Source organism: Antedon mediterranea, chromosome 2 (genome assembly GCF_964355755.1).
Source record: "Antedon mediterranea chromosome 2, ecAntMedi1.1, whole genome shotgun sequence".
Taxonomy (NCBI): Eukaryota; Metazoa; Echinodermata; class Crinoidea; order Comatulida; family Antedonidae; genus Antedon; species Antedon mediterranea.
This window is the reverse complement of record NC_092671.1, coordinates 36889655-36904622: the sequence shown is the minus strand read 5'-3', so window position 1 is coordinate 36904622 and position 14968 is coordinate 36889655. Positions and strand designations below refer to the sequence as shown.

General features: G+C 35.6%; 1 protein-coding gene across 1 annotated transcript; it reads left to right on the top strand.

The window, feature by feature from the left end:
- The first annotated feature begins 79 nt into the window (after positions 1–79).
- On the top strand, positions 80–14457 carry LOC140040948 (metal cation symporter ZIP14-like). The gene is made up of 12 exons (XM_072087251.1): positions 80–331; positions 3322–3615; positions 5053–5260; positions 5601–5698; positions 6114–6276; positions 8416–8585; positions 9091–9288; positions 9409–9486; positions 9709–9775; positions 10341–10496; positions 10892–11079; positions 12146–14457. Exons 1-12 carry the CDS (start codon positions 125–127, stop codon positions 12269–12271), a joined length of 1953 nt encoding a protein of 650 aa, XP_071943352.1. The 5' UTR covers positions 80–124; the 3' UTR covers positions 12272–14457.
- The last annotated feature ends 511 nt before the right edge of the window (positions 14458–14968 follow it).

Genomic DNA, 14968 nt, shown 5'->3' with positions numbered 1-14968 from the left:
TGCTGTGTGCACAACAAAACAAAAGAAAGCGATAAAGGACAAATTATAATTTTATATCGCCATTTGAAGATATCGTGACGTCTATGTCATACTACAAAGCAAGTACCACTGTCAAATCAACAAAATGCGTTTTTCGTATACATTAATTTCGGTATTATTTTGCGTATGTTGCAGTAAGTGTGGCGACCCTTTACTGGACACCATGACATTCATACAGGACTTTGAATCGTCGCAAGGGGGACATTTATCGAAACAACAGACAAACATATTGTTAGAAATATTATGGGAACGGTCAGGCTGCATTAAATCTTTAAATGAAAAGTGCTTAGAGGTAAGGTGTATTCAAATTGTATCATGAATTATTTAGATTTAAATAATTAATTAATTTGATTGAAATTGGAAATTATTGGACAATAACATAATGTATTTTGATACCTTTTTAAACGTAATTTACTATAATCTTTTATGACTGTAAATGTATTGCTTTATTGCAGTTTTATACCTTTTTAACTCCATTTTATGTGTATTTTTTGTTGTCATGATTGTGTGTGCATAATTATATAATGTTGACAATGATTTTAAACCGAAATAAATGAATGAATGAATGATGAACATGATATCTGCTAGTATAGTATTGTCAAGGAGACTTTGATTCCATTTTTCCAACTCCCATAATGACATTTCTGAGCCAAGCTGAGAAAACCGTCGTTCAAATGTGTGATAGAGACAGAGAGCGAACAGGCGGGAAGCAGTAAAAACAATTGGTGGTTGATTGATTAATGCAATCTGTAACTGTTTTCTCTTTTAATTTCACAGTTAGAGGGAAAATGGTAAAATCAGCACTGTGGTCATGTTCAAGGGTTTTCAAAACAGTAGATTATCTGATAAAAATCCTAGAATGTAGGAAACATTTAGCCATTTTCCCCCTGACTGCTCAGAGCTTTAGAACAATTTTCTGATTTTTTTAAAGCGTAAATTCTACAACATTAACATTGATTAAAATAGCCTACTAAGCCATTGACGTCCGCCTATGTGTCTAAATGGCAATCTTGAATGTGATTATTATCAAACATTTAAACGATTAAAATTGGGAAAAGAGTCAATCGTCAAGTTATCTTCAACTTGGTTCTCCCCAACTACAGACGCAACGCAAGGACGTAACACAACGTAAGCGAGTCGACCGATCACAAGCGATGGATTATTCGAACAGTCGCTTGTCATTGGTCAACACGCTTGCGTTGCGTTTACGTTCTCGCGTTGCATCCTATAGTGGGAACCAAGCTTTATCCTTTCGATTATTCAAATGTGTTTAGTATAGCCTAACTATACCTGCCAATTCGCGATGGTATCGGGTGGTACTACAGTTATTAGCTAGGACTACTTATTCTCGTAAAAACTGTTTTGTTGTGTTTGGCTCGGGCGCATGTTCATCTATTTTATGTTCTTTTATGTTCCTTTATGGAATAGGCCTATGTTTTCCTGATACATTGATGAATGAGGGTAACTAAAGGTTTATTTGATATCCGGCATGAGGCATACGTGTTAGACGGTCGCACACCTGTTCCACGAATAGAATCCCCCCTCGTGTATTCGGAGCATGTTTCTACATTATAGCCGGGTGAAGGCCGCCAAAGAAACATCATAAATCATGACATTTTTATATTAAACTGCATTGTTAAGTCACATTTATATAATTGCTTTCAGTTAGCAAAAACTGAAAACAATTTTAGTTTTGGTCATAAAGCAAACATGCGGGTTCCTCTTTATAGCCTAGTGTAAAATACAGACCATATTAGGGTTTATAAATCTAGGCTTATAGCACTTTTATGAAGTCTGTCTTACAATTATGTTATTACTTTGATTCATGTTTAATAATATTTCATTACTCTAAGTTTTTTTTTAATTTGCTCGAAATAAAAACGGAACTGTTGGCCTATCTATTTGTTTCCCTTTTTTAGTTATATAACCAACCAATTTTTCAATATAATCATACACAACTCCATTATTGGTTATTAAAAAACATAAATTATTAAAATCGTCTGGAAACCGTTAAAGCTGCATTTTGCCTAAAGATTTTAAAATAACGTATGCTTTTGTTATGTTACCGTATCATATACATAAAACAGAAAATGTATGATCAGCATGACCATTTATTTTCTTCAATAGGGTATGTCCAGTAATAAACTATTATTAATAAAACTTAATTAAATTAATAAAAAAAGATGTGCATTATCTTCTATTTATTGGAGCTGCAATTTTCCATTTATGTAATCTAAAGCTCTGTCTATACAACTCTGTGTTTTCAGAAAAATGTGATGTGCCCATATATGGACATCATGATCTCATTATCACTGCCATATTTGAGCATATGACTTCCATATTTAGGCACATCACACTATTTTTGGTAAACATAGGCCTAAATATATTATTATTATCATTATCTTCCTTTTTGACGAAACCTGGTTGGCTATTATCAACTCTCTAAACATTAAGTTGACTATTTACTCATGTTCCACCATAAATATTATGTGATATTTTGAATTGCTCCTGAGATATTCATTATTGAGATATTGTATTCCATTCTGGAATCAAATGTATGTATCTAAGTAGACCAAAGCCTTAGAACTCAATGTACTGAGATAGCTATACCTCTCAATGTGTGTTAATGAACCTATTAATTAACGAACTTTATCAATGTCCGTAATTTCACACACCTGGTCTCTTCCTGTTTCTCAACAACAAGTAGAAGCCATTGTCGTCTCCCTATCGTAAATCATTAATTTATTTCTATCAAATATAGTGTTGTATTATTATAATCATCATAACATCTGTAATAGTAATACATTTTCAATACTTTGAGCCTACACTGTATTAAGATACATTTTTAAGGCATTTAAGGATTTAACAATGGAGAACTCAAAAACTTTGACACTCAGGCCTTGTCTACTTTTTAAACATATTCTGTTTCCATCCCCACACCAATTATGCTAACAAGACGTGTCAAGGCCTACGGCGATGACGTAAAAACACGTTTTGCCAAAAACCCAAGTGTATGATAATGGTTCTAAAAATGTTTCTTCGTCACGAAGTGTATTCTGTAGCGAATTGGTCTTGCCAGAAAAAGAGAACGAAGTCAATACTTTCGTCTCATCCTCATATATTAGGCCTAGTGTCATCTGCAAATTTTGATTTGAATTCATGCCAGAATCATACCTTTAGGGCCTATCATGTTGTATCAAACCTGTAATTTCAGCAACCTAGACGAGAAAGTCATATTCTAGGCCCGTTATTAATATTATCTTATTTGTATTATGTCCACAGTGTTTACCTGTTGATACTCTGTTCGAGATAATCGGAGCCAATTCCAGTGTCGGGTTAACAGAAAGCTCCTTTCCAAAAGCTACTGTAGTCTTAACTTATTATCTGTACAACTTTGCCGAGATCTGTGAGAATAAACTAGCCCCACATAACTACACTTGGTACCTGAAAGAACTGATGACAGCCGGGGTAAACGGCGATAAAACAGCCGAAGAGGATCTACTTTTAACCGACAACGAACTTTCACATATCTTAAATAAAATCAATAAAACATATATTGCACTTTCTAAAGTGAAGGTAGGCCTACGTCTTTTAAATAGATATATTTGTTTGTATATATAGTTATTACAAACGTTTTCACAGCTAAACACGTCATCAATTTAAACCTCTATAATCAACAAACCGATGACCCTTTGATTTTAGTATACTGTATCTTAAGGTCTGTCTACACTATCAAACTTTATGTGACAAAAAATCTACTCAAATAAGGTAGTAATAAACCAAATATGGTTGTGATATGAAATCATCATGTCCATATATGGGCACATAACATAAAGTTTGATAGTGTAAACAGAGCTTAAGTGAAGGTCAAAATCAATAATGATATTTTATGACTGCCAGTAGGCATATCATCTTTACTCCATGGGCATATTAATGTCCATATAAACAAATCTATATTTTTCGTCGTGCACGCAATCGGACCAATCTTAAAATCCCGCTTAAATAAACAGATTAAAAAGATGTAAAATTATCACGTTTAAAACCATCATAACATTTTATCATCCTTTTATTTAATTTATATTAAAAGTGTTCGGGTCGTATGTTTAAGTATGCACCTCCGTACTTCAATAATTAATTGTTTTGTCAAGTATATTTATCCAAAAGATAAGATAACTACAACAGTGACAACGACGTTTCTATGTTTTATTGTAAATCATTGACAGCGCCCTCATCATTCACAAAGTCCTATGCCTGCTTTAGTTCATAAAACAACTTAAATGTTGTTTTCATTAAGATACTTTTTTGTATGTAAACAAAATAGGATTAAAGCGTGGTTCCCACTAGCGACGCAAGACAATGACGAAAACGCAACGCAAGCGTTTTAACCAATGACAAGCGAAGTTATAGACAGTTAGCACAAGCGAATAAGCCATCGCTTGTGATTGGTCAATTCACTTGCGTTGCGTTACGTCGTCCTTATGTTGCGTTCTAGTGGGAACCAAGCTTTAAAACGCTTGCGTTGCGTTTACGTCCTTGCGTTACGTTCTAGTGGGAACCAAGCTTCAACCGTGGTTCACAGCACTTTGCGTCAATACGTCGTTGCGTTGCGTTCAAGTGGGAACCACGCTTAACTTCACGAAGTCCTATGCCTGCTATAGTTCATAAATCAATAAATGTTATGTTTTCATTCGGACAATCGTTTCTAATGTAAAATATGATCAAAAGGTAGCGACGCAACGTAACACAACGCAGCGAGCGACATTTTGACGCAAAGTGCTGTATTACGTAATCACAAGTGGGAACCGACGACACAACAGTGCTGCAAACATCGCAGGTTTGATTTTACGCAGGCCGGGGAAAACACAATTATTGGAAGGGCATTTCATTACGTTCCGTAGGTTGTGTTACGTTGCGTCACTTCTAGTGGCCAAGCTAGCTTTAAACACAACGTTTGTCATAGATTCAGTCCCATTGTATTCAATAGTTACATAATCATTCATTCTTTGCTTACAGTGTTTCTATACTGAGAGTTTATTCAAAGACGCGAACGTAGACGTTAATCCAGGCGCCGATAAACTTCAAACTGAATCCGTGTGCGCCTACACCATATCTGATTTACTTCAAGGAGACTGTATCGGGGAGAATACGTATGTTCAACCGAATGCGTTTATAGGTGAAATCTACAGGCAATATGGAAAAGGAGACCAACTAACGCACGGAGGTTTGTCTATAAGCAATTATAGTTTAAATTTAGATTACTGTCTAATATTTCTTAATCGCGCGTGTATAAGATTCGGTTATTGACAAAAGACACTCTGCCATCATCAAAGTGACGTCGTTATCAAAAAATATCATCACCGTAATAATAACCACCCAGTGATATACTGAAAATTAATAATTTAGAAACGACAAAGATGAGAAAATCTGCTTGTGGATCCCGTTGTTGTGAAAGCTGTAGTATTAGCATGGTATATAGGACTGCTTTAAAAAAAAAAAAAAAATCTGTTTATGTCACAATTACATTTTATTAAAATATACTGTAATTAAATTATTATTCAAAGGGTTTGAGCAGATAATGACGTCACTTGGGCTTGGTAGTCATTCACACACGGCAGCAGCGGACGAACATGGCTTCTCTGCTCCAGAAAGAATGGATGAGGTGAGTTAACGAATAAAAATTAACTTTTGTGATGTGGTGAGTCAAAATAATGTATGGAGATTGTGCTGGTAACATCCCTATAGTCCACTTCTGAATAAGCGTCCAAGTGCTGTTGGTGCGCGCGCCAACTTGTGACGTTGTGTCACTGACGTCACCATACGTAATGAGTAAAGCACTGTCTACACTATCAAATTAGTTCTACAAAAAAAAGTGTGATTGCCTAAATATGGTAGTGATACTGTATAACCAAATATGCTAGTGATATGATATCATCATGTCCATATATGAGCATATCACATTTTTTTGTCACATAAAGTTAACTTTATGTGACAAAAAATTGTATAGTGTAGACAGAACTGATGTTATAGAACCTAGATTATGCATTTCGTACTAAATTGATTTTGTTAATGTTTAGTGCCTGACGAGCCACGATTTGCTAAATACATTCGAGATTGTTGATGACGTAGATAAGCCTTCGTTTCAACTGATATGTCCATCCCTCATCCAACAACTTCTCAACAGCACTTGTGATCACCATCATGACGAGGAGACATCTGAAGGACCAGATAATCTATCAGGTAGAACATGCAGTGGCTTCAATCTGGGGCGGATCCATAGGGGGGGGGGGGGGTCCACGGGGTCCGGACCCCCCCCCCCCCCTAAATTTTAAGGGTGCCCTTTTTTTAGAGGTTCAATATTTTATTCGTGTGACATATTTGTGTGTATATTAGTATGCACAGAGTAGGCTACACTAACCCCAAAAATAAAAACAGAAATTTATCACAATGAGCGCGATGTTAAGTTACGGCGGCCGATCAAAGAGCATCGTGAGAGGTGGTGACGCGTGATGATCTCTACTTAAACTTCTAAAAATAGATCGTTTCACATACTACAGAGGCCGCATGTAAACTTTTTACAATTCAACTCCGCGTACGTTACCATGCGCGCTATGTCATTGACGCGATTATTTGTCCATTGGTAAACACATTTTGATGTATTATTATTCTGAAAATAATTGAACTGTAAACATAATTCTTTTGAGTATTTGTTTATTTACATATCATTCCATCAGATCAACTGTTTTTTATTTCCATTACATCCAACCAAACATGTAAAAAATGTATTTAAAATATCGTACTATCTAGCGCGTACGACCATACGCGGTAGATTGTTTACTCAAAAATCATCGAACGGTCATCCTACACTATTCAACTTTGTTCTTGTAGTTGAGCCTCTCATGACCTGGGATTTGTTTGACTTCCTACGCCAAGATAATATAGTTCTACAAGCCATGTGCTTTTTTCTTTGAGAAATATTTATTATAAGTGCAAAAAAAATGTTTTTTTCTCGATATCAAGCCTTTATTATTCAAATATTTTAAAGAAAAATCACACATACCATAAAGAAGGTTCATTTATTTCATTTTTGAAACAATTATTTGTGAAAATTACGTGAGGCTCAACTACAAAACCACCATTTTGTGATATGATGTCATCGTAAGCCAATCAAAGTTGAGCTTTCCCGCGATCGGCAGAGCTCACGGTTGAATGATTTTGGATTCTGGCTATTTGATTGGTGGACGCGAATCACCCACAGCGCGCGGAATGTTTTCTCTCGCGTACGTGTACCAAGAAGTCACGTGATCACTCTGTACTGAACGGTACTACACAAATTTAGAGCAATGAATTTGTACGAACTCCGTTAAATAAACAACTCTATATATTTTATAAACATTTAATAACATATTTTATTGATATTTCCAATGTTGATATATAAAAGAAATTACTATAAAACGTAATTATATGTAATTATTTTAGCGAAAAATGGCGCAATTTGTTTACAACGTTCGTGGCTAAAAACGATCATTTTCGGCAATGTTTTAGACCCTATATTTCGAAAACTACAAGTCAGATTTTCGTAATTCTTTCTTTATTGGAATATTGAAACAAAATACCAACAGATAATGTTTAAATTGGTTGAAAAATAACAACTTTTAATTTTGCATCGTTATCCCTGCTAATAAAGTGTCATTTCCGGCGAACTAGAAAGGTGCCATTTATCATGGATTTTGCGTGCGAGAGTGCCATTTCCGGCCATTAAGTGTGTCCTGTAACAAAATTCGCTTCGCCACAACCCCCACCATGGGGGGGGGGGGGGCTGTGGCTCAAATACTCAATATCTGATGTGCCCTTTTTATCGGCGGACCCCCCCTCTCAAAAATGTCTGGATCCGCCCCAGTCAATGATTTCAATTACCCCCTTTAATTACCATTTGACACTGACAAAATATATAGTGAAATTGCTCATATATGCCTCTTAATACGGTATTACCAATGACAAACTGTTTTAATATTATATCTTGTATGACATAATAAACAGAATATAATAATATATTTCAATCAATCTGTATTTAATAATTACCATCTTTAAAGAAGACAATAATACAACAGCATTAAGGTCAATTTACACAGACGAGCGGTAACGGTAAGTGGAAAAACTGCCTAGCTTGTCCCACATAGAATCTGTATCTATCCTGAGTGGAAACCGCCCGTCCGCTCCGCGTTGTGTGTAAATGGTCATAAGGATAAAAGATTATGTATTGCATTTGAACTCATCTGTGTAAATTGGTCTTAATACATAAAGAATTCAAGAAAAATGCAAATTTAAGACAAGGTCATTAAACATAAATAAACAACATTATTTTCATTTTTCTTGTAGTCTATGGATGGGGTACGTTAAGTGTGTTAATTATCAGTCTACTGTCACTAGTTGGAGCCGCAACTATCCCAATGTTAAACAGCTCAACGTATGATAAAGTACTCCAAGTGTTTATAGCACTTGCTATTGGTACGATGTCAGGCGATGCTTTTCTCCATTTGATGCCAGAGGTAAATAGTCTAGATATTACAAAAACATTGTATTGTTCATCCGGGTTGTATTATTTTAGTGTCTCCAATTATAAGAAATCGTAAACTATCATAAACGCGTTTTTATTGGCGTGGGCGTACGTCAGTTGTTGACGCATAAGATACGATTTATCGTCACGTTTACAACTGAGTATAGGTAACATTGGTGTTGTTGATGCATAAAGCTTGATTCCCACAAGGGCGCAACGCAGGGACGTAATGTAACGCAATGTGATTTGACCAATCACATGTCATATCACTATCATATTTGGGAATATCACTACCATATTTGGGCACTTTTGTCAAACTAGTTTGATAGTGTATTCAGAGCTTTAAGATATAGTCATCCTCCGTGTTTTCTTGTGCGTGAAAGAATAGAATCAATGGTGATTCATACGCGAAGATACAACATTGATAATTGCACACGTACATAGGCCTAAACTCAAGTTTTATAACGAAAGATGTTTTTTTTCTTCTTCAACGACAGGCTCTGGGATTGCATTCTCACGAAGAAGGTGCTGAGGATACCGCCCAGAACGTCTTGTGGAAGAACCTGACAGTAGTTATATCTCTGTACGTGTTCTTCTTGTTCGAGAAAGGATCCGCAAGTTTACTAGGTGGTGGCCATTCACATAGCCATAGACACGGACCTAGTGTTAGTCCGCCAGTGAATAAAGAAGTGCAAGTAGGTTCGATCAGTCAATCAATCGATCAATCAATTAATATCAATGAATGTTAGCCATCAATTAATCAATTCACGACCATTCATTCTAATCTGTTATTTCAATTATATGTTATTTTAAAGGAAAATGGTAATTGCTACGAAACTAACAAGGGCTTTCAAGAAGATGTGATAGACGAAAAGGATGACGTCACAGGGAAGGTTGGTACATGCTCTTTGTACGTTAAAGTCTTGATCAATTCTAGGCATAATTATAATAATTATCTCTATCAAACTTGTTTCACAAAAAAAGTGTCCAAATATGGTGGTGATATGACGTCATCATGTCCATGTATGGACACATCACATTTTTTTGATAGTTTGATAGTGTGAACAGAGCTTTATTTATGTCAATGTCAACGTCATGTTATAATTTCTTGACAGGATATTGTTAGCTTATCAATGAATGAAGGCGGAACATCAGAAAAGAAGAAAATAGATGACAAAAATGGTAAACATTATAATCGGCATTATGTTGATATCGATTATTATTGATTACTGTAATGTGATGATTATTAAAGGAAAATACAAACTATGCAGTATTTATCAGGGATAATATATGGAACATTTTACCGAACGCCACTTCACCGACAGACTACTGGCCGGAAATTTTACCGACAGAAAATTTCTCCGACAGTTAATTTCTCCGACAGGACATTTCGTCGAAAACCACCATTTTGCCGAGAGACAATTGACCGACAGGACATTCTGCCCTTTATACGGTTGGCCGACATACCATTGATGTTAGACACTAAACCCACAGGTTACATTTTGCCGACAGGACACTTTGCCGACAATAGTTATGGTCATGACGAAAGGGCATTCGCCAAAATGTCCGAGTACCGTAATATACAATTAATAGAGACAGAATGTGCGACCATAATATCGGTGGTGGTGTGGGACGGCCTACCGTAAATAAAAGACGAAGTTCCACACGGCCAAGGGTCTGATACTTTTTAAGTTCTGTTACGGACAGAAATTCAACAATTACAAAACTTCAAATATTTAAATTCCAGGTGGCATTAATTCTTTGAATGCAATGATTTTGATTGGTGATGGAATTCATAATTTAATGGACGGACTAGCTATAGGAGTTGCATTCACTGCCAGTATAACAGTCGGCTTGTCAACTTGTATTGCGGTTGTGTTCCACGAACTACCACACGAATTAGGTTCGATATTTCTTGTTTTAACGTTTGTTTTTGCTTTTTTTTTAAAACAATTTTGTATATGTAGACAAATTCTAATTCTAATTGCAGATGCTTATAACATTACTGTATACAAATATTTGAACAACAAAATAAACCCAACAGAACTCATCTGTAGCAGAGAAGTACTTAGCTTAGTTATATAATATTTTGGATCTGAGGAATGTCGTCTGTCATGACGGGATTGTACCATATATAATAATAATTTTATAAAACTTTCTTTATTCATATTCTAAAATCGATTTAGGCCTAATCGGATTCAAATGCAATCCCATTCAATTACTGTGTCAATTGTTTCTGAAATTTGGCATAACTCCTATATGTCAGTAATAATTTATAAGAATCATAATCTTTTATAGGTGACTTCGCCGTATTGGTAAATAATGGGTTGAGTGTAAAGAAAGCATTATTATGTAACTTTGGAACTGCTTGCATGGCTTTCTTCGGTTTATATATTGGAATAATTGCCGGGGAAGGAACTGCTATCCATCAATGGGTGTTTGCTGTCACAGCCGGAATGTTTATCTACGTTTCTCTTGTAGATTTGGTAAGAAAACAACAATGACGTCACTTACATAATAATTATACAAATGTCAATAACTAATTATCTAACGCAATTTAATTAGTAAACAGGGTTACATCAGGTGGTTAAAACGAGTACCGAAAGTACGAACCAACTTTATATACCATCGAGTAAACATTCTAGAAGTAACGCGCGATTTACCGAATTTATATATAGATACATTATTTTATGTGTGAACGCACCGTACCGACATTGCGTGCCGCTACTAGCGTAGGCTCTAAGTTAATAAAGTTTATCGTTTTTTATTCCGCCTCCTACACAATAATGTTATTATGGGATGTTTTTCAAACACAAGAGTAGGCCTATCATTAATTAAATGACTGACTTAGACACACGCAATATGTTTTGCACTTCAAAAACTGGGAGTTACACAAACTTTGGACTTCTTGATCCTTATCTCAAAATGTAAATATTTTAATTTCTATGTCGGATGCCTTTTCAAGAGTAGTGTAGGCGTAGCCCATTTGATACCCCACCCCATGTGAACTTGTAAATAGCAAATCAATATTTCGTGGTGTATCCAATGTATGGTGAAGGGGGTCCAAGCTCCATTTCGGTAAAGTAAATAAAATACCTGCTTAACAACACACTCACGAGTTGTGTACACAACTACAATGTTACAGCCATGTAAACAAATGCTAGTATGTAGCCTATATAAAACATTCATGACCGAAATATCGTAAATGAAAAATTATTATTTTAGAAATGATATTGTAATACGAAGATATATTGGCGTATATAACTCTCATATTGTAATATGAATCAGAGACATTGGCCTATAGTCTCATTGAGAAAGCGGTAAAACAAATGACGAAAAGCCAAGCCTACTTTTCATATAGGCCCTACTTATGTTTGTAATTATTGTAGGTTTGAAGGTTTAAATTCACACTCCTGAGAGGACGAACAAAGCATATTTACGTCGAGAAACTCAACAGTTATTTTCACTGATATACGTGGTGTACCGCAAACTTTATATCAACATTTGTCATTATTGATATCACCGTCAATTTTTGTTTCTCTTTATTATTAGATGCCAGAATTGGATCACACAAAGTCGGACAATCCTGGCCAGACTTTCCTATTACAGAATATTGGACTAGTACTCGGCTGGTCCATGATGGTACTTATCGCGTACTTTGAGGGGCAACTGGCATAAACATAAACCTGACAAGTTTCAAATTGCAAATGAGACGGTACTTAAGAGAATTAATTCGTAGCTAGCTCATTGCATTATTGAATGGGGGAACGACTGATTTATGCGCATGAGCAAATAACAGAGGATGATTTGGATTGTCAGACAATGGAGGTAAAATCTCCATGGTCCGACGATATATATCTTTAACCACAGAGCAGGTCGACACACAGAGGCGCGCAAACCCTCTTTATATTATTTGAACATTACAATGTATAAACGAATGAATGCATATAGTGGAGCTGTAGCTTGGCGCAGTGGAGCTGTAGCTTGGCGTAGTGGAGCTGTAGTGGCGTATTGGAGCTGTAGCTTGGCGTAGTGGAGCTGTAGTGGCGTATTGGAGCTGTAGCTTGGCGTAGTGGAGCTGTAGCTTGGCGTAGTGGAGATGTAGCTTGGCGTAGTGGAGCTGTAGTGGCGTATTGGAGCTGTAGCTTGGCGTAGTGGAGCTGTAGCTTGGCGCAGTGGAGCTGTAGCTTGGCGCATTGGAGCTGTAGTTTGGCGTAGTGGAGCTGTAGCTTGGTGTAGTGGAGTTTTAGCTTGGCGTATTGGAGCTGTAGCTTGGCGTATTGGAGCTGTAGCTTGGCGCAGTGGAGCTGTAGCTTGGCGCAGTGGAGCTGTAGCTTGGCGTATTGGAGCTGTAGCTTGGCGTAGTGGAGCTGTAGCTTGGTGTAGTGGAGTTTTAGCTTGGCGTATTGGAGCTGTAGCTTGGCGTATTGGAGCTGTAGCTTGGCGCAGTGGAGCTGTAGCTTGGCGCAGTGGAGCTGTAGCTTGGCGTATTGGAGCTGTAGCTTGGCGTATTGGAGCTGTAGCTTGGCGCAGTGGAGCTGTAGCTTGGCGCAGTGGAGCTGTAGCTTGGCGTAGTGGAGCTGTAGCTTGATGGTGAACGTGCCTCCAATTCCAAGGTCCAGGGTTCAATAATCCTAACCTTAGTACCAGGGTTGTAACTCACGACTTATTCAACTCCACTCCCCAAGAATCAAATTTTATAACCATGATAAATTAAAAGAGTTTATCCATTCTGTAACTGGCGAGTCCCTGTTGGATATATAATACAAAATAAAAATATTTGACCAAATTATTCGGTAGGCCCTATAACAATTATAATAATTATTTTTTCATTTTATATGTGTGGATATAAGTTTTATTGTAATGCGCGAAATTCATAATTTATAATGTAAATATAATGTATTGGCAATAAAACTTATACCAGGGAGAATTTGTCACTGAAAATATTTTAATATTTACATAATCTATTTGAAATCTTCACATATGAAGTTAAATAATTACTATTATATAACACATAAATAAATTCCTAAATTCCTGTCATTTGATTGGACGATTGTGGGTCACATGGCGTGCAATAGTCATGGCTGGCGCACATTTTTGAAAAATTTTTGTGCCAAGTGTACCATCATACTAAAGTGTTTGCAATCAGCCAGCAGACGACAGAAAATGTTTTAGGGTGAATCAACTTTATACAGGTAATCTAGTTATATAAATTAATTAATATAAACTAACAATTTATGTTGTTTTTACTCATAAGGTAAATTGTGTGTTTTATACTTATTTTATTGCAATGATTCAGTGAAAACATGATACATTATTGATGATGTATTCTAGGCCCCAGGCCAACAGTAGCTGTGATGTACTTGGTTAATCTAGGTTTAGGCTAACAAGCCTGCATCACAGTCACCCCCACAAATATGTGAGCCTTGCCCTCTCACTATTAAAAAGCAATTTTGTATAAAATATTCTATTAACATTTAGCAATAACATCTATACTAATCATTTTACATTTTAATTAGGCTTAGCCTATAGTTTTTTTTTCAAGGTTCTTAATGTGTGTATAATATACAATTTTGATACAATATTTGCTGCAAATTGTTCATCTGCCTCCGTTGAACAATTGTAACATTTGGAGAAATGTCCATTTTGTACGAAAGCCCATTAATGCCATTTGAAGTATATGTTTTTCGAACGTAATCCGTTCTAACGAATTAGTAATTCGTTTGAACGGATTAATAATCTGTTCAAACGAATTAGTAATCCGTTTAAACGAATTGCAACATATACAACAAGTGCCATTTAAAGTATATGTTGTATTTCGTTTAAACGGATTACTAATCCGTTCAAACGAATTACTAATTTGTTTAAACGGATTACTAATTTGTTCAAACGAATTACTAATTCGTTACTAATTTGTTTAAACGGATTACTAATTTGTTTAAACGAATTAATAATTTGTTTAAACGGATTACTAATTCGTTCAAACGAATTAGTAATCCGTTTAAACAAATTAGTAATTTGTTTAAACAAATTAATAATTTGTTTAAACAAATTAATAATTTGTTTAAACAAATTAATAATTTGTTTAAACAAATTACTAATTTGTTTAAACGGATTACTAATCTGTTTGAACGAATTAGTAATTCGTTTGAACGAATTAGTAATCCGTTTAAACAAATTAGTAATTTGTTTAAACAAATTAATAATTTGTTTAAACGGATTACTAATTCGTTTAAACAGATTAGTAATCCGTTTAAACAAATTACTAATCCGTTTGGACGGATTCCTAATTCGTTTGAACAGATTATTAATCTGTTTAAACAAATTAGTAATTCGTTTGAACGGATTAGTAATCTGTTCAAACGAATTAGTAAT